The sequence below is a fragment of the Danio aesculapii genome, chromosome 14, assembly GCF_903798145.1.
Source record: "Danio aesculapii chromosome 14, fDanAes4.1, whole genome shotgun sequence".
In the NCBI taxonomy this organism is placed as follows: Eukaryota; Metazoa; Chordata; class Actinopteri; order Cypriniformes; family Danionidae; genus Danio; species Danio aesculapii.
In genome coordinates, this window is record NC_079448.1 from 5,334,200 (window position 1) to 5,360,350 (window position 26,151).

The 26,151-nt window shown below is 34.0% G+C and overlaps 3 protein-coding genes across 3 annotated transcripts in view; 1 reads left to right on the forward strand and 2 right to left on the reverse strand.

Moving 5' to 3' along the window:
* The window catches only part of pigg (phosphatidylinositol glycan anchor biosynthesis class G), a 258,252-nt gene extending 252,718 nt beyond the window's left edge, over positions 1-5,534 (reverse strand). The window contains exons 1-2 of the mRNA XM_056472074.1: positions 5,198-5,534; positions 2,380-2,588 (exon numbers count right to left, since the gene is read on the reverse strand). Of these exons, the coding sequence (XP_056328049.1) occupies positions 2,380-2,588; positions 5,198-5,351 (363 nt within the window). The 5' untranslated portion in view covers positions 5,352-5,534. The remainder of the gene's footprint in view (positions 1-2,379; positions 2,589-5,197) is intronic.
* A 655-nt stretch (positions 5,535-6,189) lies between these two features.
* On the forward strand, positions 6,190-18,268 carry lrp2bp (LRP2 binding protein). The gene is made up of 8 exons (XM_056472720.1): positions 6,190-6,402; positions 8,677-8,783; positions 8,912-9,025; positions 11,258-11,400; positions 14,690-14,795; positions 15,146-15,369; positions 15,445-15,610; positions 18,203-18,268. The coding sequence occupies exons 1-8, from the start codon at positions 6,294-6,296 to the stop codon at positions 18,266-18,268; spliced, it is 1,035 nt and encodes a 344-aa protein (XP_056328695.1). The 5' UTR covers positions 6,190-6,293.
* A 1,575-nt stretch (positions 18,269-19,843) lies between these two features.
* snx25 (sorting nexin 25) overlaps positions 19,844-26,151 on the reverse strand; it is an 84,403-nt gene continuing 78,095 nt past the window's right edge. The window contains exons 17-19 of the mRNA XM_056472287.1: positions 25,928-26,109; positions 24,195-24,295; positions 19,844-20,284 (exon numbers count right to left, since the gene is read on the reverse strand). Coding sequence (XP_056328262.1) covers positions 20,219-20,284; positions 24,195-24,295; positions 25,928-26,109 — 349 coding nt within the window. The 3' untranslated portion in view covers positions 19,844-20,218. The remainder of the gene's footprint in view (positions 20,285-24,194; positions 24,296-25,927; positions 26,110-26,151) is intronic.

The following is a 26,151-nucleotide window of genomic DNA, read 5'->3' on the forward strand; positions in this document are numbered from 1 at the left end:
TGAGCAGTGTGCCACATTTTGCGTGCAACACAGTTGGTATTTAGACTTATTTTTTTAAATGCATCAAATTATACGTCTAATCCAATTAAAGTACAACTGAAATCAATATTAAAGTATTAAGTACACTAAAGCAATTATTATTATCCTTTTATTATTTAGTTACATTAATTAAAATTAGGTAGAATGCCTTTTGGCACAATATTTAAAATAAAAGTCATAATTTAGACACTCTCTTGAGTTCAATCTGTTGAAACTAAACAAAGATTAAATTAAAAATGATTTAATGTTATATTATATTATATTATATTATATTATATTATATTATATTATATTATATTATATTATTCATTCATTTTCTTTTCGGCTTCGTCCCTTTATTAATCTGTGATCGCCACAGCGGAATGAACCACCAACTTATCCAGCATATGTTTTACGCAGCAGATGCCCTTCCAGCTGCAACCCATCTCTGGGAAATATTATATTATATTATATTATATTATATTATATTATATTATATTATATTATATTATATTAAATTATTATATTATATTATATTATATTATATTATATTATATTATATTATATTATATTATATTAAATTATTATATAATATTATTTTATATTATATTATATTATATTATATTATATTATATTATATTATATTATATTATATTAAATTATTATATTATATTATATTATATTATATTATATTATATTATATTATATTATATTAAATTATTATATAATATTATTTTATATTATATTATATTATATTATATTATATTATATTATATTAAATTATTATATTATATTATATTATATTATATTATATTATATTATATTATATTATATTATATTATATTATATTAAATTAATTATATTAAATTAATATTATATTATATTATATTATATTATATTAAATTAATTATTATATTATATTAATTGTATTATATATTATATTATATTATTTTATATCATGTCATGTCATATTATATTATATTATATTATAATAATTATATTAAATTATATGATATTATATTTTATGATATTATATTATATTATACTATATTATATTAATTATATTAAATTAATTATTATATTATATTATATTATATTATATTATATTATATTATATTATATTATATTATATTATATTAATTATTATATTGTATTAATTATTATATTATATTATATTATAATATATTATATTATATTAATTATATTAAGTTATTATATTATATTATATTATATTATATTATATTATATTATATTATATTATTAATTATTATATTATATTATATATTATATTATATTATATTATATTATATTATATTATATTATAATAATTATAGTAAATTATGTGATATTATATTTTATGATATTATATTATACTATATTATATTAATTATATTAAATTAATTATTATATTATATTATATTATATTATATTATATTATATTATATTATATTAATTATTATATTATATTATATTATATTATATTATATTATATTATATTATATTATATTATATTATATTATATTATATTATATTATATTATATTATATTATATTATTCAATTTTCCCAGTGACTGGTTGCGGCTGGAAGGGCATCCGCTGCGTAAAAACGTGATGGATAAGTGGCGATCACAGATTAACAAAGGGACAAAGCCGAAAAGAAAATGAATGAATGAATATTAATTAAATATTATAATATTATTTAATGTTATTTATTATCATTATTATTATTATTATTATTATTATTAACATTATACAATAAAATATGTCATTTGTGGAGTCATTACAAAGTATAACCATAACAGAGTGAAAGTTCATCATTTGCATGTGTTTTAAAAGCGTTTCAAGAAATTTTAAAGCAGTCGGGCACAAAAAAAGTACATTTTAGACTTTAATGAAGAATTATTTTACTGATAGTAAAGTCTTAGATAGTCAACAGAAAAAACATTGTTCTACAATGACTTGCCTAATTACACTGACCTAATTAACCTAGTTAAGTTCTTAAATGTCACTTTAAGCTGAATACTAGTGTCTTGAAAAAGTCAAAGTAAAGTATTATGTACTGTCATCATGGCAAAGATCAATGAAATCAGTTATTAGAAATTAGTTATTATGTTTGGAAATGTGTTGAAAAAAATCTCTACGTTAAACCAAAATCGGGGGGGAGGGGGGGGATGCAGGGGGGCTTTAACTGTATGTGTGTTTTAATGTATTTATATTGCATTTTGTACAGACTGTATTTAACGGTTAAGGATATTGTTATGGAGTAAGTATTTTGCACTTTCTGGAGCTTTTCACTCCTCATTCCACATGTGCTGCTGATGATGTGACAATTAAAGTTTATTTGATTGGACTGTATCTGACCTTAATTCTTGGCATGGTGACGGTAGGCGGTCTGGCTTTGGCGATGAAGCTGTGAGACGAGCCTTTCTCCACCACGTGTCTGGTGTAGGGCATAAACCTCTGTCCATCAGAGCTGAACACAAAGTCTTCCCTGAGAGCGTCGATCAGGACTATCACCACACGCTTGAACAGCAGCACCGGCGCTCGGCTGGAGTTCACTGCATTATTACCTGCAGAACACACAAACACTCTCTGATCAACACTGACCATTTCAACAGCATCATTTTAGTTTAATGTTACTGCTTTTAGTCGCACTTTTAAGTGATTCTTTTGTAATATTTCCTCCATTTGTGTCAGTATAATTTGCATTTTTCTAGTACTGAGCAATAAAGCTCCACTTCAGCAGTAATAACACCAGACTTGACAGTTTTATTCATATCTTTATTTATGTTTTTACATAGGAATTGATTTATCCATATAAACTGTATAAAATACATACAGTTGAAGTCAGAATTAATAGCCTCCCTGAATTATTAGCCTCCTTGTTTATTTTTTTCCCCAATTTCTCATCTCTAATATCTGATTTAATAACTGAACTTATAAAATATAGCTTAAAGGGGCTAATAATTTTAACCTTGAAAACAGCTTTTATTCTAGCGGAAATAAAACAAATAAGACTTTCTCCAGAAGAAAAAATATTATCAGACTTACTGTGAAAATTTCCTTGCTCTGTTAAACATTATTTGGGAAATACTTAAAAAAGACAAAAAAAAATTCAAAGTGGGTTTAATAATTCTGATTTCAACTGTAGACGTATACACACTACCGGCCAAAAGTCATGTTTTTTTAAGAAAATTATTCTGTTCATCAAGGCAGCATTAAATGTAAAAAAAAAAAAAAAAAGTTACATACTGTATTTATTACAATTTTAAATGACCGCTTTCTTATTGTATGTAGTTTCCAATAAAATTATTATTCCAGGCATTATTGCTTTTATTACTATTACTATTAATAATAATAATAATAATAATAATAATAATAATAATAATATACTAATATTAGAGTGATTTCTAAAGGATCATGTGACTCTGTAGACTAAAGTAATGAAGCTGAAAATTAATCTTTAAAAAAATCACTGGAATAAATTATTAAATTAAAATATAAACTACTTTTGAACAGTTATTTTATAGTGCAATAACATTTCACAATTTTACAATTTGTACTGTATTTTTGATTAGCTAAGTGCAGCCTTCGTGAGCAGGAGAAGCTTATTTAAAACAAAATAGCAAAAACATTTAAAAATCGTACTGACTGCAAACTTTTGACCGGCAGTGTGTGTGTGTGTGTGTGTGTGTGTGTGTGTGTGTGTATATATATATATATATAGATGGTGTTTTAAAATAAGCTTATCCTGAGCTTATACTATATATAGTCCACAAATTTATTTTTATTTTAATAATTTATTATTATTATGCATTATTATGTTTACAGTACTTTCTGAATTATGGAGTGACAAAACGAGACTTTAAATTACATCTGTAAAATCTTTTACATATTTTACTCTAGTTTAAAATATATATAAATAATCTATTTCCTCCTTATAAAATGTTTGCCTCACTCGCGTAATTATACATTTTTATTAATTTTTTTGCACATGTTTTGCAGTTCTTAATGTAATCTTAACGTAATCATAATGACTTACAATTAACGAAATAAATGTAAAGACTGAATGAATGAATGAATGAATGAATGAATGAATGAATGAATGAATGAAAAAAGGCATCAAGTTAGTGGAGTTTGCATGTTCTCCTTATGTTGGCGTGAGTTTCCTCCGGGTTCTCCGGTTTCCCCCACAGTCCATAGACATGTGGTATAGGGGAATTGAATAAGCTAAATTGTCCATAGTGTATGAGTGTAAATACGAGTGTATGGGGTCGCTACAGCGAAAAGAGTGTATTAATCCGGGGTCGCCACAGTGGAATAAACTGCCAACTTATCCAGCACGTTTTTACGAAGAGGAAGCCCTTCCAGCTGCAACTAATCACTGGGAAAATTTTATTAATATAATATAATATAATATAATAAATATAATATAATATAATATAATATAATATAATATAATAAATATAATATAATATAATATAATATAATAAATATAATATAATATAATATAATATAATATAATATAATATAATATAATATAATATAATATAATATAATATAATATAATAAATATAATAAATATAATATAATAATTAATATAATATAATATAATATTTCCCAGTATTGGGTTGCAGCTGGAAGGGCATCTGCTGCGTAAAACATTTGCTGGATAAGTTGGCAGTTTATTCCACTGTGGCGACCCCGGATTAGTAAAGGGAATAAGCAGAAAGGAAAATGAATGAATGAATGAATAAATATATAAATAAATTTGGATTAATTTGTGATACTAAAATTTAAACTCAGACCTTAATATCCAATAACTAATTTGGACAGTTACAATTATGAACATACAATTATATCGATGTATTATTAAATGAGTGCACTGAGTTAGTGTAGTATTGAAAAACAGAAGTACACAGAAATACATAAAAAAACACAAATCATAAAATAATAATTATAACAACGCAAATAATAACAACAAAAATCAGGTAATTAATTATAAATAATTTTACACTTCAAACAATTAAAAATTTAAATATAAAACAATTATTAAATAATAGCAACTAATTAATCGGGCTCAGGAAAACTATTTCAGATAATTTAACTTTAAGGAAAATAATACAATTTAAATGACTATATAATCAGCAGCAGCAGCAGCAGCCTCCTCAATAAATACCTGTCTGTGGCTCTGCGGGAATGTCAGTCACTTTGCTCTTGGCTGAAAAGGAGGATTTGACAGGAACAGGGAAAAATCCTCTCAGGAAAAGAGCGATAGACACAATCTCAAGTATGAGACACAATAAAGCAAAGACTGAAGAGCTCAGCTTCATGATTAAGATCAGTAGCTGTCATCAATATCACTCCACAATAACACTCGTGAAAAAACACGTCGAGCGTCCAGCCTGAGGCCTGATTCCTCACTGACCGCAAGCAAATGACTTTTGACAGAAAATGCACTAAATCCACACGATTAATCAAGAATCTGCCGGATTAGTGTTTTGAATTTTCATTTCCGTGTTGTGACATGTGGGTCACGACGGCAAACCACGAGGCTCACTTCATGCAGCGTACGCGGGCTCTTATTTTGTAATCAGAACCAAAACATCTTTTTCAAATATTTAAATTTACATTTACAGTACATATTTTGAAATGTAAATACATAAATTGTAAATTAAATGTTAGTAAACGATTAACAAAAATAATCATGTGTTTTATTGAATTTTTTGTTGAATAATTATGTAATTTTGTATTAATTATAACTAGAAACATGTTAATTAGTATATTGCAGGAGTATAGTAATATGTATTGTACTGGCAAATATATAAACGCATAGACAAACATACAGAACCAACATTCCTTTATGTTCATAGATTGATTATTGCTTTCGATAATAATAATAATAATAATAATAATAATAATAATAATAATAATAATAATAATAATAATAATAATAATAATAATAATAAATCAAATAACTAAATTTATTTTATTTGTTAGTTAAAAATATATTACTAATAATAACAAGCGTCACAAGTACTGTTTGGGGTCATCATCATCGACGGTTGTCATAGTAACACTTAATGTATTTGGCGCTTTATTTACTTTCTTCTCCGCCGTCAGACACGGAGTCTAAATAGAGTTTATTGTCAGAGAAAACCACACTCCAACGGAAAGAGAAACCCGCTGTGTGTTTTATTGTGTTGTTGACGGTAAAAGTAAAGCGTGTTTGAAAGAAGTGATTTAGTGACAGCCGTTAGTAAGCGTCGAGTGAAATGGACCGCAGTGAACGGGACTGGACGGCGAAAAGCAAAACCTCAGAGCTCCTCAGAGCTGTAAACCAGATTTATGAAGAAGCTAGAAAAGAGGATTCGACGCATTCAGGTGAAGCAAACTACGACATTTAACTTTACCGAAAAACATTTGCTGCAGGTTTTATGCTTCATAATATTTACGACCTCTTTTATGTCGCTTAACTATATTTGGATGGGAAAAGTCCATGTTAAACGAGCTTTTTTTATATAAACAAGTTATAGAGGGCATTTTGAATTCAAGTAAAGTGTCTCCATGTTAAAATTTCTGATAACTTGTGGGGGGAAAAGGGCCAAATATAGGTCCAAACTACACACACATACTATATATTTGTGTGTAAAAAATGTAAAAAGTTTCAATAAATGTAGGTTTACAATTTATTTCACTGTTATTTCATTAAAAATGATATTGTATATAAATAACATAAATCATAATCATAAATCTTTATATGTACTGTAGCTTTATGTACATTTGGGATCAGAATTATTAGCCGTCCTTTTAAATTTTATTCATTCATTCATTCATTTTATTTTCGGCTTAGTCCCTTTATTAATCCGGGGTCACCACAGTGGAATGAACCCCCAACTTATCCAGCATGTGTTTTACGCAGCGGATGCCCTTCCAGCTGCAACCCATCACTGGGAAACAAACACCCATACACTCTCATTTACACACATACTGTACATTACAGACAATTAAGTTTACCCAATTCACCTGTACCGCATGTCTTTGGACATGTGGGGGAAACTGGAGCACCCGGAGGAAACACACACAAACACACGGAGAACATGCAAACTCTACACAGAAATGCAAACTGACCCAGCCGAGGCTCGAACCAGCGACCTTCTTGCTGTGAGGCGACAGCACTACTCACTGCACCACTGAACGCCACACATAAATGTATGTAACATTATTAAATAAAAAATAAGAAACCTCAAGAAAGTTTCTTTTTTAAGTTTAACATACAATTTATATTTAGTCTGTCATTTTAGATCAGGGGTGTCAAACTCAGTCCTAAAAGTCTTAAAATGTCTTAAATCTCAAAAGCTAAATTTTAGGCCTTAAAAAGTCTTAAATCTACTAAAATATTGTGTTGTAGGTCTTAAATCTTTTTTTAACAGGTCTTAATTTTCCTTTGCACATGTATACCTACCCAATCTGGCCATTAACACTCATACAATAACCAGCAATCCATCATAAAATGTTTACCTTTTTATTTAAAAATGGCATTTAATTACTTTCCTTACAGTAACATTCGTTTAAAAGTTCTGCAGAGAATACTAACCTGACTTATTTATTATTATTAGGTTATTATTGTATTATTAAATGTATTAAATTAAAATCATTTTTGATAGAGCAAGTGAAAATCTTTTCCAACTGGGATATTCGAAAATAAAATCCTTAGCATTTAGTCCTGTATAGGTCTAAAATTTCATTCATAATGGTCTTAAAAAGTCTTTTAACTTGCAGGAAACCTGAAATAACAGAAAATATATCTTTATATGTAGATTTATATATTACAAATGACTCTGGAATATGACTATGACTATCTAAATAAGGGGTGCCCAAACTTTTTCCTATAAAGGGCCAAAAAAGCAAACTTGATTGAGGACCTTGGGTTAAATATATACCAAACCATATGCATTAAATTTGCCATGGGTAATTGACGAATTTATTTGATTCAGTAATATTTAAAAATAACTCAAAAATGTTGGTTTAAACCATATTAACTAATGCAGTATCATTTCTAACATTTTATAATGAACATATTGCTGTAAAAGCATAAACAACTCCATTTATAACACAATGGAGTTCAATGCTGAATTCCAGCTGCTCCTTCCTGTGCTTTGATTTGCTCACAGATGTTGTATCTTATGCCTCTATCTGTCAAGTGACAATATTTACTTTTTAAAAGTCTGATTCGTTACAATCATTTAATCAGTGAATCATGTAATTTCAGTTGGCTATTTTTGTAACTCCGCAATAAAACAAAGAAGCAAAAGGTTACATTAAATTCTTAATGACGATCTCTGTCAAAGGCATTCACCCCAACCACCTCCCCATCATTCTCCTCATTTCAGATGGGATGGCAGGCCAAATAAAAGGCTACCATGGGCCAACTTAGGGCATCTCTGATCTAAAAGATCATTTTTTTAGTACCTAGGGCTGTACTCTTTAATTATTTTAAAACCTTTGATTCTTTTATTAATTTGTCGTAAAAGGATTCTTGTTCAGAAGTAAAAAGAAAAATGAAGATGATTTGTAATTAACGGGTAAAAAGTTAAGTTGTATTTATTGTTTTAATGCTTGAATGTTTTACATATATATTTAATTTAATTTAAGCAGAGACCAATGCTGCAACAGTGGAGAAGACAGTGAATTTGCTGAAAGAGAAAGCAGAAACAGGAGATTCACAAGCCACCTTCCTCCTGGGACAGTTACACTATGAGCAGGTGATGGTCATCCTCTATATTAAAGACAGAATGGTGTGAGAATGAGTTTTTTTTTTTGCTTCACAGACAGACAGTAGATTCATTCATGATGGTTTGGTGATGTTCTCAGTTGTGTCTGTGTTTCTCAGGGCCACTATGCTGAAGCAGAACTCATCTTTGACACAATTAAAGAAGAAGATCCTCAAGCTCTCTATCAGCTCGCTGTCATATACTACGACGGTCTTGGAACCAAAGAAGACCTTGTGAGGACCTTCTTGCTATTATGATATTATTTACATTTACAGTAAATCATTAAAAAAACATGTTATGTGCAAGCAAATACAATTATTAAAGCCTGTATGTGGTATATTAATGCAATGTAAATAACAATTAAAAAAAATATATATATACATTTTTCACTTTAAAGGGATAGTTCACCCAAATGTACTCATCCTCCATATGTTCCAAACCTGTTTCTTTCTTCTGTTGAACACAAAGGAAGATATTCTGAAGAATGTTGGCAAATACAGCCACTGACACCCATGGTTTTTTTTGTTCCTTCTTTGGATGTGTAACTGTAGGACACTGGACAATGGAGTTGAGGATCCACATGCAGTTTTATTAAGAAGTAGTCAGGCAGGCAATGGTCAAACACAAGAGCAAAAATACAGGTAATCCAAAAGACAAAGTCAGGTAACAGGCAAATGGTCAGTACAGGTGGTAAAGAATCAACGACGAGAAAACAAGGCAAGAATCAAACACAGAAAGACTAGACAGGATTACGCTTCGTGATGCATAACCAACAAGTGTCATCAATGTGTGTGACAAAGTGAGCAGTCTATATAGTCTGGGTAATCAGTCCATGTGTAATCAACAGTGAACTGGAACAGGTGTGTGAGGCGCATGACAGGATTTGTAGTTTATATGGTGATAGGATTGTAGTGCGGGTGAAAGTAAATGTTTACCAGTGATCTGCAAGCCTGGATCGCTGGTGATCGTGACAGGATGTCAATGGTTGCTTTTTTCCAACATTCTTCAGAATATCTTTCTTTGTGTTCAACAGAAAAAAATTGAAGAAAACATAAGAAACATTCAAGTTCGTGGAAATTTAGATTTTTTGGTGAACTGTCCCTTTAAGTATTTCCTAAATATTTATTAGTATTTATTATTTGTATGGTTTTATTAATATTAGTAATCTTTTATTTATTTTTAGTTGTAGTTATATTAGTATGTTAAAAAAATTTTTTCTTTTACCTGTAAAGATACATTTTTTAATAGCAAAGATTATAAAAACAGATATAAAAATAGAAGCGTCCACATCTGTGCATATTATTGTTTGGCCTATTAAAATTGCATGCACCAATTTTTCATCATTACAGATTTTGCTGGGCAAAAATTAATTGTGATTAATTGTATCCAAAATGACGATACAGTGGCTCAGTGGTTAGCACTGTTGCAGGTTTGAGTCCCGTCTGGGTCAGTTGGCATTTCTGTGTGGAGTTTGCATGTTCTCCCCGTGTTGGCATGGGTTTCCACACATGCGCTATAGGTGAATTAAATATGAGAGTGAAATGAGAGTGTATGGATATTTCCCAGTACTGGGTTGCAGCTGGAAGGGCATCCGCTGTGTGAAACATGCTGAATAAGTTAGTGGTTCATTCCGCTGTGGCAACCCCTGATGAATAAAGGGACTAAGATGAAGTAAAATGAATGAATAAATAAATTTTGTTTTGATATAATATGTGTGTGTGTGTGTGTGTGTTGTATATTTACTATGTGTATATAAATACACAAACGCATGCATATATTTAAGAAAATGTTCATTTATATTTAATATATTATATATATGTAAATGCTACTGTTACGAGCCGACATGTTGTGCGAAGGAGGAAGATCCAAACACACCATTAAACATATATTTATTAAACAAACTAGAACAATCTAGGGAACACACGGCTATCATAGGAGTAACGAAAATACAACCGACAATGAGAGGAGAAACAAACTGATATATATATAGTCCTAGTCATCAATGAATGGGGGATGAATTGCAGCTGTGTGTGTGATCATGGACAAACAGAAACCGGTGTGAGTGGTGCATGACAGTATATGTTGTCCATGTGACGGCAGATTAGTAGTTCATTAGCGATCCACAGTCTTTGGATCGCCGATAATCATAACAGCTACAAATTATGTATCAATTGAAAATCTAACAAAATTTCTATGTATAGTTACGTTTGAGTTATGTTTCTATGCGTGTGTGTGTGTGCGTGTGTGTGTGTGTGCATTTATCATATATATATAATATCCACACATATTTATTATGTCAGAACAAACCTTTATTTTGAATACGATTAATTGCGATAAATCTATGCCCAGCACTACATTTGTATTCTTATTTTATTTTTAGATTATTAAAGCTTAATCTTTATTGTTGTAGTTATAATCCTTGATGTAAACAGGCTTAATGAATGTCAACATGTAAACTTTATCAGGGCAGAGCAGTGGAGTACATGAGAAGAGTTGCATTCTGGGATTCGTCTGAAGCGAGCTCCGTCAGATACGCAGCGCTGTATAACCTCGGTCAGGCGTATCTGGAGGGTTTTGGGGTGCAGGCATCCAGCAGTGAAGCGGAGCGGTGAGAAATAATCAGCAAAATATTACTTGCTGGACATGCATTAAAGGGGTCATGACATGGATTTAAAAAATGGATTGAATAATAAATAATAATAAAGTAGATAGATATGCTGGAAAAACCATTGAGTTCACCCCTCATTCTGACCCTGTTTGTGAAAATGTCTGTTTTTCAGATTAGATTTTGAAAACATCTATATAAACCATCTTTTACAGACAAAGTATTATGTAATTAACAACTTACATATAATTTACATATTTAACCCTAGTGTGTTGTTCAAATTGACTACTCTTTCGTTATGTTGGTGGCTGTTTTTGCCCCATTGACTTCCATTATATATCGCAAAGCCTTGACAGCATATGGGACATTCTACCAGAAACGTACATTACCTGTCCCTGAAGTAAAAACATAAATACAGCGAATAAAAAGTATTTCATCCCAAAAAATTTCTAAAATGGACTGATTGTTGATTTCTGTGAGTTGTTCTGTAAAGGAATATCACATTCATTTGGTTCTTAGATTTTTTTCTTATTAAAAACTGTTTACAAATGTACAAACCCTGTCATAATCCTTGTCCTCAATTGAACCTACAGCTTTAATAGTTTTGTAATGCTAACAACTGTCAGTCCTGTCTAGGCATGGGCCGGTATAAGATTCTGACAGTATGCTAACCTTGGATAAAAATATCACGGTTTCACGGTGACCCAGTATTATGATTACTGCTCTAAAATATATTATTTTTAAATGTCTGGGCAAAAAAACAACTTTTTTCCTCTTTGAAACGAATATATTTAATTTTTTGAAAGATTTATAATATTTTGGAATAGTAAACTTTTTTATTTATTTATTTATTTATTTATTTTTTAGGGGGTTTTAACCTTTAATGGATAGAATGGTGCAGAGAATTGACAGGAAATAGTTGGGAGCAGAGAGAGGGGAAGGGTCGGCAAAGGACCTCAAGCCGGGAATCGAACTCGGGTTGCCGTGAGCACCATGGTGCTATATGTCAGCGCACTAAACCACTAGGCTATTGGCGCTGACATTGGAACAGTAAACTTGTCAAGCTGATTAATTCAAATGTTCAAAAACACAGATTTCTTTACCATTTAAAACAGCATCTTGGGATATTTTTTCAGCTGAAGATACTGTTGTCCTAAAAAAACAGTATTACAGAAAATTTGGCAGTTCTAAAACCTTGACTTTTCCAAACCGCGGTATACCTTGAAAACGGTTATCCGCCGCTGCCTAGTCTTGTCACATTTGCATGAAATTTAACATAAAATATGTGCATTACACCATTAAGGCTTTGACTCGGAAGTGACTTCATTTAATGGAGGAGTAGCTGACAGTGATAAAGGATGCATTCTATCACTGAATTGTATGATTTTATACTTGTTTTTGTATGATTGTTTTGAGGAGGACAAGCTAAAGGTCAGGCCCTGTCACATTTTTATAAGTGGATATGTACGCTTCTGGTAGAATGTCCCATATAATCATGTATTCTTGATTGTTGGTGCATTTTACTGTTGGGAATTGGTAAAATTCATAATTTTTACTGTAATTTTTACTATTTTTATGAATTTCTTCTGTTGAATGCAAAAGATGATGTTATGAAGAAAGCTGAAAACCTGTGATTACAGACTGCCATAGTAGGAAACACAAATACTGTCAAAGTCAATGGTTACCGGTTTCCAACTTTTTTCTAAATATCTTCCAGGGGTGCAAACGTGTCATCAGCTTGAAATATGTCATTCATGTAGATCTGTTAAAAAAGGGGGAGTCGGGGGGCTTGAAGGGTCTAATGTGAATGTAAAAGCCTGCATAAATATATAAACATTTCAGGTTTACCAGAGCACATGCATGACTGTCCACTTTGTGTGTCAGGCCTACAAACCAATAGAGTGAGTGCACCTCTATTGTCCCCAATCAGCATTGTCTAGACCAGGGGTGTCCAAACTCGGGCTGTTTCTTAATTCCAAGAATGGAGAGAATGGACTTGCGTTCTTGTGATGACCGGTCTTGCCAGGTGTCCTCGGAAGAACGTACTCGGGAGACTGCAAGAACAGAGAACGCGTCCTGTGAGAAATGAGATGCTGCATTCTTCCTGATGGTCACGTGACCTTCACGTGTGTTCAATGGAAAATGATTTAAACATTACAGCATTCATACAACGATTTGTCCCCCCGCCCCCATTTCAAAAAATATACTGTGCATAAACACTTTACAAATATATGTTGCACAATATAAATAAAAAAGATTTGATATAAATTTCAGCAAATAAACACCCTTAATGTGTTTATGCCTTTATACAGATTTTCATGGTAATGTTTATAATCACCGTTTCATTTAGGGAAGCTCCTGAGGTAAATAAGTTATATCTCTGAACTTAATTAGTCTATATAAAATGCTGCGCTTCCCACCTCCAGTCGCAATGACTTCTGGGACTTCTCGAGCGAGTTTTGTGCTCAAGTCTGCATCAGTGTGTCCTCGATATCAAGAACACATCCGGGAAGTTTCAAGCAGCCTCTGTTCTTGCAGTAGGGAGTATAGGAACTGAACTTTGGCAGTTGATGATGATGTTACACGAGAACACGAGGATGAAACAACACTGAAGAACACATACTGAGAAACAGCCTGGGTGCTGGAGGGCCAGTGTCCTGGAGAATTTAGCTCCAGCCCTAATCAAACACACCTGAACCAGCTAATCAAGCTTACGAGATAACTTCCTGGCAGGTGTGTTGGAGCTAAGTTCAGCAGGACAGTGGCCCCTCAGGACTGAGTTTGGACACCCCTGGTCTAGACCATGCCCACCATTACCAAAAACAGATTTTATTCGCAGATGTCTGAGTTTAGACAAGGACTATAGGGAATTTGGTTTAGAATCAGCTTGTCGTAGATACATTAAAACTTGAAAAGACAAGATCTCTGTCTTGCACAGTTCATATCAGAGAATTGGAAGCGATTCTGACACTCCATCAGCAGGTCAGGATGCTCTTGTGGATGCTTCAGCTGTAAACAAATCTTAAAAGCGCCTGCTTTAATGCAGATTGACTGAGCGTCACCTTTTTCACCCCATGAGAAGTTTGCACCACTGATCATTTGTGTTTAACAAAAGAAAGAAACTCAAGAGTGAGAAAATTATGGCAAAATTCACCATTTTTGGGTGAACTATCCCTTTAACGTTGTTGTAATGGAACAAACATGTCTTATAATTGAAAAGATCAAGGGCAATTTGATTTTGAACCTTTAAAATGGGAAGAACATGTGAAGAGTGTGTGTGTGTTTCTCACAGGCTTTGGCTCCTGGCAGCTGATGATGGAAACCCGAACGCCAGTGTGAAAGCGCAGTCAGCTCTGGGCATGTTTTACAGCAGGCCCGAGAGCCTCGACCTCAGAAAGGTCCTGAAATCACTGACAAACATCACACATCATCAGAGACATGACCACATGACAGTGTTTGTGGTCAAAAAACTCAGCATAGGATCAGCTTTGGAATCCTTCAGCAATATACTACTGTAAACAACACAATAACACAACGAATAGCAATCTGATATGATGTAAAGTGTGTATGCATGTAAATATAGAATTTGTCACACGTGAAGATAATGACACCTCATTGTATTCACGTTTAATACTTCACACTTACAGTTTTTACTCCTGTAATTCACATAAAGCATCATAGGGTGTAATAAAAAGCTGGATAAAGCCCTATTAATGTGTGTGTGTGTGTGTGTGTGTTCACTCCTCAGGCGTTCTCCTGGCACTCGCAGGCGTGTGGTAATGGCAGTCTGGAGTCTCAGGCGGCTCTGGGCCTGATGTATCTGTATGGTCACGGTGTTCAGCAGGACTCCGACTCGGCTCTGTTCTGCTTGAAGGAGGCAGCAGAAAGAGGGAACGTCTACGCTCAGGGTCACCTCACGGCCTGCTACTACCACAGACAGCTGTACTCCAGAGCCGCCGAGCTCGGCCAGAGGTACAGCACAAACCATTCTGAAGAAAGAGCTCTGATTTACATGTGAACTGAAACATGCTCTGCTTTGACTATCAGAGTGTGCGAATACAAGGACACGGGTGCTATAGCGCAGCATACAGGCTGTCTGGAGGAGTACATCAGGAAGGGCATCGCTATAGGCATGTTTTATTACGCTCGCTGTCTTCATCTGGGCAGAGGAACCCAGCAGAACAGAGACAAGGCAAAACATTACTGCACACAGGTACATTTTCTTTCAGTTACCTTAACAGAATCGTGAGATATAACTCATTTCTTTCTTTCTCAGAAACGTCATTTTGCACAGGTCATGGAATTTTCTGAAAAGATCTACTACAGATATTGAAAGTCAGGCGTTGGTCCCGGTGTTGGTTTCATCTGGCTCCGGTTTCCCCCACAGTCCAAACACATGTGCTATAGGTGAATTGGATGAACTAAATTGCCCATAGTGTTTCCCAGTACTGGCTTGTGGCTGGAAGGGTATCTGTTGCGTAAAACATATTGTGGAATAGTTGGCGGTTCATTCTGCTGTGGCGACCCCTGAGATTTTTAAGAAACTAAGCCGTAGGAAAACGTCAGGGATAATCCAAATCATGAAATATCAGGGATTTTATCAAAATGTGTTTTTTCTATACTGTTTTTTTGATCATGTTGTTGTGTTTAGGCTATTTGAACCCTTTTTCACTTCTGAACCGGTAATCAAATGCAGTGCAACTCTTAATATACGGCATGTGGCTGTTTTTTTGTCTGCTCAGTGCTCAACCAGTCCATCCTGGATTTTATGAGGAAAATATCTTAAATTGGTCCTAAAAATGGCCTAAAATTACAGATTTTGTGATGATTTTTCTCCAAAATCTGCATTTGTTTATTTTTTTTGCTTTGTATATATTTTTGCTGTGAAAATGTAAATAAATTAGCATGTCTTTAGCAAACAAAAAAATTGCAAACTCTGAAATGTGGCTTCAGGTCAACTATAGTCTGAATTCAACACTGCATATCCTCTGATGTGACTATTGTGATGAGCACATTGTAAGTGAAGCTGTGGTCACACTGGGCTTTTCCTCCCATAGGCTTCCATTCATACGCACGCGAATGCGTCAGATCAGAAACGCAAGGTCATGCGTCAAGTTTCGCATGTTGCTGCGGTGCAAAGTTCAAGCTTGCTGAACTCTGACCTGCGAAATCGCATCACTTGACTGCGTGAGACCAATCGAGGATCAAAACTGGACCTCTCTGGACAGAAATTTAAAACATGGAGCAATCGCTCGCTTTTTTAATGTCTAATCATCTTGTTTAATCCCGCCCCTTTTTCCAGCGCCACACGACAGAATTTCGCACACACAAAGCCCAGTGTGACCGTAGCTTAAAGCTGCGGTCACACTGGGCTTTTCCTCCCATAGACTTCCATTCATACGAATGCGAATGCGTCAGACCGGAAACGCAGGGTCATGCGTTAATGTCACGGTTGCAGGTTTGTGCGCTTTCCGGAGTATCTGTTTTTTCACGTGGGTTTGTGTTTGGTTGTCCACGTGTATTTGTTTGGTCATGTGTTATGACGGCACTCAGCTGTTTAATTTGATCACCAGCTGAGGTTCATTATTGTGCCTATATCTGGGCTACATTTCTATGTTTCCTTGTCAGTTCGTTGTGTTTGCTTACATGAGTCTGTATGTGCTGTATGTGCTCAGGACTAAGAGGAGTGACTGCTGGACTTAGTTTCGCCTATCTGTTCCTGTCCCAGTATCCCAGTGTCCTAGCCCTCCATTTGTAGCCCTGTTGGCTTAATTTGACAGTGTCAAATAAACTTTCACTTGCATATTGGATGCTTCTCTGTACCCTTATTTACACGTGACAAAACGAACTGACCTTATCATGGATCCAGCTGAGTGCCGTCATAACACGTGACCAAACAAATACACGTGGACAACCAAACAACACAAACCCACGTGACAAAACAGATACTCCGGAAAGCGCACAAACCTGCAACCGTGACAGTTAAGTTTCGCAAGTTGCTGCGGTGCGAATTTCAAGCTTGTTGAACCCGCGAAATCGCATCACTTGACTGCGTGAGACCAATCGAGGATCAAAACATGACCTCTCTGGACAGAAAGTTAAAGCATGGAGCAATCGCTCGCTTTTTTTAATGTCTAATCATCTTGTTTAATCCCGCCCCTTTTCGCAGCGCCGCACGACACAATTTCGCATACACAAACTCTGGTGTGACCGCAGCTTAAAGCGTTCACCAAGCTTGAAATTTGCACCGCAGCAACATGCGAAACTTGACGCACGACCTTGCGTTTCCAGTCTGACGCATTGGCATGCGTATGAATGGAAGTCTATGGGAGGAAAAGTCAAGTGTGACTGCAGCTTAATCCACCTGTTAAGTGTGATGTCACGTCAAGCGGCTTCCGGGTCCAAGCGCTATATCAAACTGTATGGGGAGAGTCATCAAATGGTAATAATAAACATTTACGATCGCAGTATACTGTATATATGTCCATGCCTAATATCAGATAGTGTTTGTGATGCAGCAAGTCCAGAGACTGATTTGTACTCAATGATTTTATATAAAACTCACTTTAATGTGTGATGGGACTAAAAAGTGGCCATAATAAACGAATGTTTTCTCAATTCAAATGAGTAGCGGCTTACACCCGGAAACAGTATTACATACGTCGCGACTTAACAAGCGGATAATGGCACTATTGTTGTCTATGCAGAATTTAAACTGATGTCATGTCTGCAGCATTAGCTCTGTTTTTTGATTGGTGTATTAGTGCCTCTTGTGTTGTGTGATTTGTCATTTCTGCTCCTCCAGGCTGTCAGGATTGATCCACTCATCTGTAAAGACCTGCAGATTGATGCTGCGCATGGGAAAATATGAACGTAACCACTATTAATCTCCCAGGTGAAAAGGATGACGGCTTTGGACTGACCTCACAAACAGGAAGTGATGAAACACTCAGGGTTTTAAAAATTGCTGCTTGTGATGACGATGAATGAAATGTTTAGTATTATTTCAGCCGCGCTCGTATCTTACTCTAGAATGGAGACCAGTTCTCAATTAGTTACTTGTTATTAGTTCTTATAAAGCACATGTGAATGCCATTAATAGTGTCCCATAGCTAAACTTAACCACTACAGCTACATTACCAGCTATTAATAAGCAGCATGTTAGGAGTTTACTGAGGTGGTTATTAATGAGTTCCTCTTTCTTTCTTTGTCTTATCCAAAATCATTTTTATATTCAAGATTTCACATAACAAAAATCATTTTAACCGATATTATTCAAGAAATGTGTGATTAAAAATATAGCCAGTAACAAAATAGCTACAAAAGTGAAATAAAAACAACAAAAGCTCAACCAAATGACTACAGCGGTCACTAAAAATATGAAATTGAGGAAAAATAAAATATAAAAATAAAAAACCTATTCTAATAAATAAATAAATATTATTTTATTATATATTTATATTATTATATTGCAATATTAAAATAACAGATTTTAAAAATCTTAAAAATAATTTTAAAAAGATTTAAGAATTAAATAATTTAAATGTCTAAATATAAATAATGTGTTGCTAATATCTTAAATAAATGTGCACACAATTAATATCATTTTCAACCATTATTATTCAGGACGTGTGTGTTTGTGTGATTAAAAACAGAGCCAGTAGCTAAATAATTACAAAAGCTAAAAAATTTTTACAGCTGTCTCAAAAAATATGGGATTGTGGAAAAATATAAAAATAAAAACTAAATTCAAATGAATAAATTGCTTGATTAAATTGCTTGAATAAAAACATTATATATTACATTATAATTATAATTTGAAAAATATTTCATTAAACATTATTAATTTGAAAAGGATTTAACAATTAATTAGGTAAATTTCAAAATATAAACTAAGAAATGGTTAAAGTTCAAAATATGAATAGCATTTTACTGTATGTATGAATATATATATATATATATATATATATATATATATATATATATATATATATATATATATATATATATACACAGTTTTAGTAGTAAAACTGTATGAACCCTAAATGGTTCAAATGTATGAAGGTCACTGGTTCATGGAGTTCAGGTTCGTGTTGGCGTGTGTTTCCTCTGGGTGCTCTGGTTTCCCCCACAGTCCAAACACATGCACTATAGGTGAATTTATTAACTAAATTAACCGTAGTGTTTTATTGTGTGTTTGAATGCAAGAGTTAGTATGGGTGTTTCCCAATACTGGGTTGCGGCTGGAAGGCCATCTGCTGCATAAAACAAGCTGGAATAGTTGGCGGTTCATTCCACTGTGGCAACCCCTGACAAATAAGGGACCAAGCCGAAGCAAAATGAATATATAGTGAATATATAGTGCTGGATCTATATATAGTGCTGGATATGTATATAATATATATATATATATATATATATAATATTAGATTGAAGACACGGCACGTGACAGTTCTTTTGCAATTTATTGCTTATAAATGCTCTAGTCTAATTTTGGTAAAAATAAAATTCTATAATAATAACAATATTAATAATAATATCACAAACAGAACCTTCACAATAACTGTACATGACATATTGCACGATTAAAAGCTTTGATAATGGTCACAATGATGTATAGTGAGTTTCCAGAGGTCTGGCCTCTTCTTTATACAGGTGTGTAACACTCATTCCACCGTATTTTTCACATTACAGAAGAGAAGACGAAAGAAAATCAGAAGGTGACGAGTGGCAGTGGATCTGACCTGCTCCTCCACAACACATTCAAACACACCGGGTGATTCCTGACGCAGGAGATCCAGCAGAAATTAACCTCCAGCCTTCAGGTCTGAACAGCCTCCACACTCAGCTCCGCATACAGCTCTTTAACCAGCATCTCCAGCAACATCTGCACAAAACAAGACATATGCTCATTCCTCACTCCACCATCAGAGGGCGCTACAGCATCATCATTTCATTAAAGCTAGTGGTGAACTGGAGTAACCTACACTGTAAACAATGCTGACTTCCACAGCGTGTTGTCACAATTCCTGAATTCCTTCATGTTGTCACACCACAACATTGATTATTATTACATAATTAAGTAGATAATACAATTAAGCTGTCTGGAAAAGAAAACTTCTGTTAATTGGTTAGTTTGAACAAGCAGCAAAAGTCATTTATTGAGTGTATGTGGTTTAAATATGTGGTTTAAATTAAACTTGTAGCACTATGAGCAATGCACCAACTCATTTTTTATTTAGGGATAAAACATACAGTATAGGGCAAGTGGTGGGTATAGGGGGGCGCAGTGGGTAGCGCTGTCGCCTCACAGAAAGAAGGTCACTGGTTCGAGTCCCGGCTGGGTCAGTTGGCATTTCTGTGTGGAGTTTGCATGTTCTCCCCGTATTGGTGTGGGTTTCCGCCGGGTGCTCCAGTTTCCCCACAGTCCAAACACATGCGCTATAGGGGAATTGAATAAGCTAAATTGGCTGTAGTGTATGAGTGTGTGTGAATGTGAGAGTGTATGGGTGTTTCCCAGTGTTGGGTTGCAGCTGGAAGTAAAACACTGTGTAAAACATGTGCTGGATAAGTTGGCGGTTCACTCCACTGTGGCAACCCCTAATTAATAAGCCGAAAATAAAATTAATAAATGAATGAACATACAGTTAATACATATTTAAGTCTCTTTGGATATAAGAATAAATATTTATATTTAATGTGCCCTTATATAAGAAAACATATTGTTTATATATTAATTATACACTGCAAATTGTAATATGTAAATTGTGAGTCTATTATATATAATCACATAGTATATTTGTGACTATAAATCCTTAACCCTTTGCAAGTGCCTGCTCTACCAAATGGTTGACCATATTTTTACTGCTTTAAATAATGACTGTTTAAGTCATTTAAATGATGGTGTATAGCATGTTTTATATATATATATATATATATATATATATATATATATATATATATATATATATATATATATATATATATATAAAATGATTAATAGCATGTTTTACCTATTTAAAAACGCATGGTAAGTATATATCATTAATTCTGCTATGGTTTTTAACATCAATTAGCATGATGCTAGCATCTCACAATGTTTTTAGCTTATTTACCATGCTGTTAAAGTGGATTATTGCATTGCTATCATTAAGTCATTTAAATAATTGTTTTCACTACACCGCATTGTTGCTTTACGAAAAAAATTAAATAAAAAATAAATAAATTGAACAAACATAATTCTGTTGCACTAATACACTTAATTTTGTTTTTATTGTAAAAAACAACAAAAAAACAAGAGAACGTGTTAAATGAGAATCTGAAAAATGTTCTGGCATACTTTATATTCCACATATGTTTTAAATAAATTGCTCTTACACTTCATATTTTCAGACTTTTCATAGTATACCATACTTTTACCATAAACAGAGATATCAACCATTTGGTGGACGCTGATATTTTAGAAATGATGGGATGTGTTGAAAGAAAAAAAACGTGAGTGTGTTAACTAATGACATTAGGAGTTAGGAAATGTTGTTTGTTGGAGCAGTTAAAGGAATGATACATAAATGCAAATATTGCATAGATCTCTGATATAAATTTAACACCCTGATGTCTTTTATGAAAACAATATGTCTATATTATGCCATATTAATGCAGATATTATACTGTCCTAAAACACCATATTAGAATTATTATTAACATTAACTGATCAAAAAAATAATTAAAAATCAAAAAATTGTGACTGTAAAAACACAAACTGACATTTTCATGTCACCAAATGATCATAACCTACTCTTTTATTAACTGAGGTCTGAAAACGTTTACAGTTAGTTTTTTATTATTGAAATTTTATATTGGGGAATAAGCTCTATATCTATCTACCCCTCCGTCCGTCTATCAATCTACCCATCTACCCATCCATCCATCCATCCGTCTATCTATCTACCCATCCATCCATCCGTCTATCTATCTACCCCTCCATCCATCCGTCTATCTATCTACCCATCCCTCCATCCATCCGTCTATCTATCTACCCCTCCATTCATCCGTCTATCTATCTACCCATCCATCCATCCGTCTATCTATCTACCCCTCCATTCATCCGTCTATCTATCTACCCCTCCATCCATCCGTCTATCTATCTATCCATCCATCCATCCGTCTATCTATCTACCCCTCCATCCATCCATCTATCTATCTACCCATCCATCCATCCGTCTATCTACCCCTCCATCCATCCGTCTATCTATCTACCCCTCCATCCATCCGTCTATCTATCTACCCCTCCATCCATCCATCCGTCTATCTATCTACCCATCCATCCATCCGACTATCTATCTACCCATCCATCCATCTATCAATCTACCCATCCATCCATCCGACTATCTATCTACCCATCCATCCATCTATCAATCTACCCATCCATCCATCCGTCCGTCTATCTATCTACCCATCCAACCATCCGTCCGTCTATCTATCTACCCCTCCATCCATCCATCCGTCTATCTATCTACCCATCCATCCATCCATATCTATCTATCTCTCTCTCTATCTCTATTTCTATCTCTCTATCTCTCTCTCTATCTATCTATCTCTCTATTTATTTCTCTATCTATCTATCTATCTCTCTCTCTATCTATCTATCTATCTATCTATCTATCTATCTATCTATCTATCTATCTATCTATCTATCTATCTATCTATCTATCTATCTATCTATCTATCTATCTATCTATAATGTTTTTATTTAAAATGTAGAGAAATGTTCTCAGTAGTTTACAGAACAGCTGTTTATAGCTCTGTTATTTGCATTGCCTCATGGGATCAGTGCTTTGTTCATTTATAAAAGAATGAAGGCAGAAATGTAATGTTTTGGTTAAATACTTTACTATATTTGTAGTTTTGTAATTGATTTCACTTCTGAAAACTCAGCCAAAAGCCTTTTAAACTCCAGATTCAGGAATTCAGGTCATAATCATACTTTATACTCAGCACAAATTAAAAGAGTCAACTTAATTTGGTTGCATTAGTAACACTATGCTAAAGAAAAAACATGTTCGCTTATGATTATTAATCTCAGCCTTTATTAAATGAGCAGAAAAGGAATTTCAGAGGCTGAAGATTAGATTCCATCTAAATAATGTTCACTGATGAGTTCAACAGAGGCATTTGTCAGCAAAGCAAATAGACCCTTCTTACATTTCCGGGTTTCTCTGCAGCAGAATTTGTAACACTTGGGTTAATTTAAGACGCAGTGAATGGGAGAGTACAGCAAATATGTTTTTTACAATCCTATTTGCTGAAATAATAGAAGAAAAACGCCACAATGGTGCTATCAAGACTTTCAGAAAAAGGGGAACAATACTGTGAGACTGATAACAGAGGAGAGAATAATGTCAAATTTACTCTCAGCGCCATAGACACTGCATTACAGACACCTCACATAAACGGTAATTCGTTCTTTGTAATTTGATGCAAAGATGATATAATACATACATAAATACAAATAAATGTTCAAACGTTTTTATCTTTATTTAAATATTAAAAACTTTCAAGCGTTTAAGATTATGGCGACTGTTAAACAAGTCATAATAGTCTTGTGAAAAGGGTCCATAGGGTCGATCTTCATTCTGCCTTCAAATGAACAGTGAGAATAAGCCTGAATTCTCCCTTTTGAACAGAGCCAGATGTGCGGTGTGTGAAGTGTGTTTTGAGCAGAAAGCAGAAGTGTAAGCGTCAGCTGGCAGAAACTGAACGCCTTAGTGATATAAATAGAGTATCGGTGTCAGACTCACGTAGAGTAGATGTCTGTTAGCGCTGCTCTCCTGAAGGGCATTGAAGATCTTGATGATGCCGTATCTGGCGTTCTGCTGCCCCACCAGATTCTGAAGAGCATCTACACAACAAACACACAGAGTCTGATGTCGGAATAATATTCATGCAGCAGAATAGATCACTATATTTTCCTCTGAAGTCAATACACAGATGCTTATATCAGTATATCACCAGGATTTTATTATACTATTGGGTGAAATACTAAAATCAATTCCTTTACAGTCCACTAGATGGTGGTGTTGAAGGTTTTTTTTATGAGGTAGTTCCTCTTCAGCATCCAGCAAGTTATTAAGTTACAAGTGACATACAGCATTCAAGACAGGTTTTTATTTAAGTGTTGGTCAGTTTGCCTCCTTAAAAACCCTTATAACGAGATAAATTAACGGAGAAATGTTTAGTAAAAACAGATTTAAACTGATTTACGTGTAGTCATTTAGCAGACGCTTTCGTCCAAAGTGACTTACAATTGAGGCAGCATTCAGCGATCCAACACAAAGAGGCAATACACACAAGAAGTGCTAAATATACAAAGGAACTTTAAGGGGTGAGGGAGATGTTTTGTTTTATAGAGAGAGAAGAGTGTCCTACAGGTGGTTTGTTCAAGCACTCTTCATAAATGCACATTTGATTTCCTTCAAGGGCATCATCTAAAGTTAAAAAAAGGTAATAAATTGCAGTATTCATTCATTTTCCTTCAGCTTAGTCCCTTATTTATCGGGGGTCACCACAGTGGAATGAACCGCCAACTATTATGCATATGTTTTTTGCAGCGGATGCCCTTCCAGCCTCAGTACAGGAAAATAAATTGCAATCTATCGCAGAATATTGCAATATATATAAATTCGCAAAAATATTGCATCATGACACAAGTATTGTGATGATAATGTCCTGTCGGGACTTTGGTAGTATCTATAATAGTGCAGTTTTGCTTTAACAGTGTTTGAAATGAACACAAACCTCATCCATATGTTTCAAAACAGGTCTAGATGCGCACTTCATGAACAAACACGCATGTCAGAAGCTAAAAGCAGCTCTAAAATGACATTCAAGCACAAAACTAAATTTAAATATATATTTGAATAATAAAACAAGACGTGGTAAATGTTAAGAATGGCAACTCAAGTAAATGTGTCTTGGTTAAGAATGTTTCTATATTTTTACTGGACAGCAATTTTTATTTTTATTTAGTGGTTAGCACTGTTGCCATACAGCAAGAAGGTTGCTAGTTTGAGTCCCAGCTGGGTCAGTTGGCATTTCTGTGTGGAGTTTGCATGTTCTCCCGTGTTGGTGTGGGTTTCCCCCACAGTCCAAACACATGCTCTATAGGTGAAATGAATAAACTAAATTGGCCGTAGTGTATGAGTGTATGTGAATGAGTGTGTATGGGTGTTTCCCAGTACTGGGTTGCAGCTGGAAGGGCATCCGCTGCATAAAAACATATGCTGGAATGAATGAATGAACAGCAAAGCATATGGATGCATTTTGGCACTAGAAATGCGTAATTTGCCTTGTGAACGTGAACAGCTCTTAATCTCTGAACAGCACACCACAATTACGGTGGTTATGAGGAAGAGAAGCACCAATGGCAAACCGCAGGTCATGTTTGCTTTAGGATTTTTCCAATATATTCCAATGCATATTGTCAAATATAATGCGTGACCTTCTCAGCGGGGGAACTGTCCTGTATGTTCACCTGGGATGTTGTCTAGAAGCTTCTGCTGCGCTCTCTCCTTGGTTTCTCTGCGTTCGCCCTCACAGCGGCTTTTGTTATGAGGCGCCAGTTTTCCGTTGGGCCAAAATGTGTCCCGGAAAATATTGATGTAGTAAACCATCATCTGCTCACTGAAGATCCAGTTTACTGTGTCTCTGATTTGCCTGTGGAGTGAGAGAGAGAGAGAGAGAGAGGAAAAACATTTC

Excerpts from the sequence above, each read along its gene's own strand:
- lrp2bp (XM_056472720.1), top strand. The coding sequence starts at position 6,294 with ATGGACCGCAGTGAACGGGACTGGACGGCGAAAAGCAAAACCTCAGAG. Across the intron at positions 8,784-8,911 it reads GACAGTTACACTATGAGCAG|GGCCACTATGCTGAAGCAGA; the intron begins GTGATGGTCATC and ends TGTGTTTCTCAG. Across the intron at positions 15,611-18,202 it reads CAAAACATTACTGCACACAG|GCTGTCAGGATTGATCCACT; the intron begins GTACATTTTCTT and ends CTGCTCCTCCAG.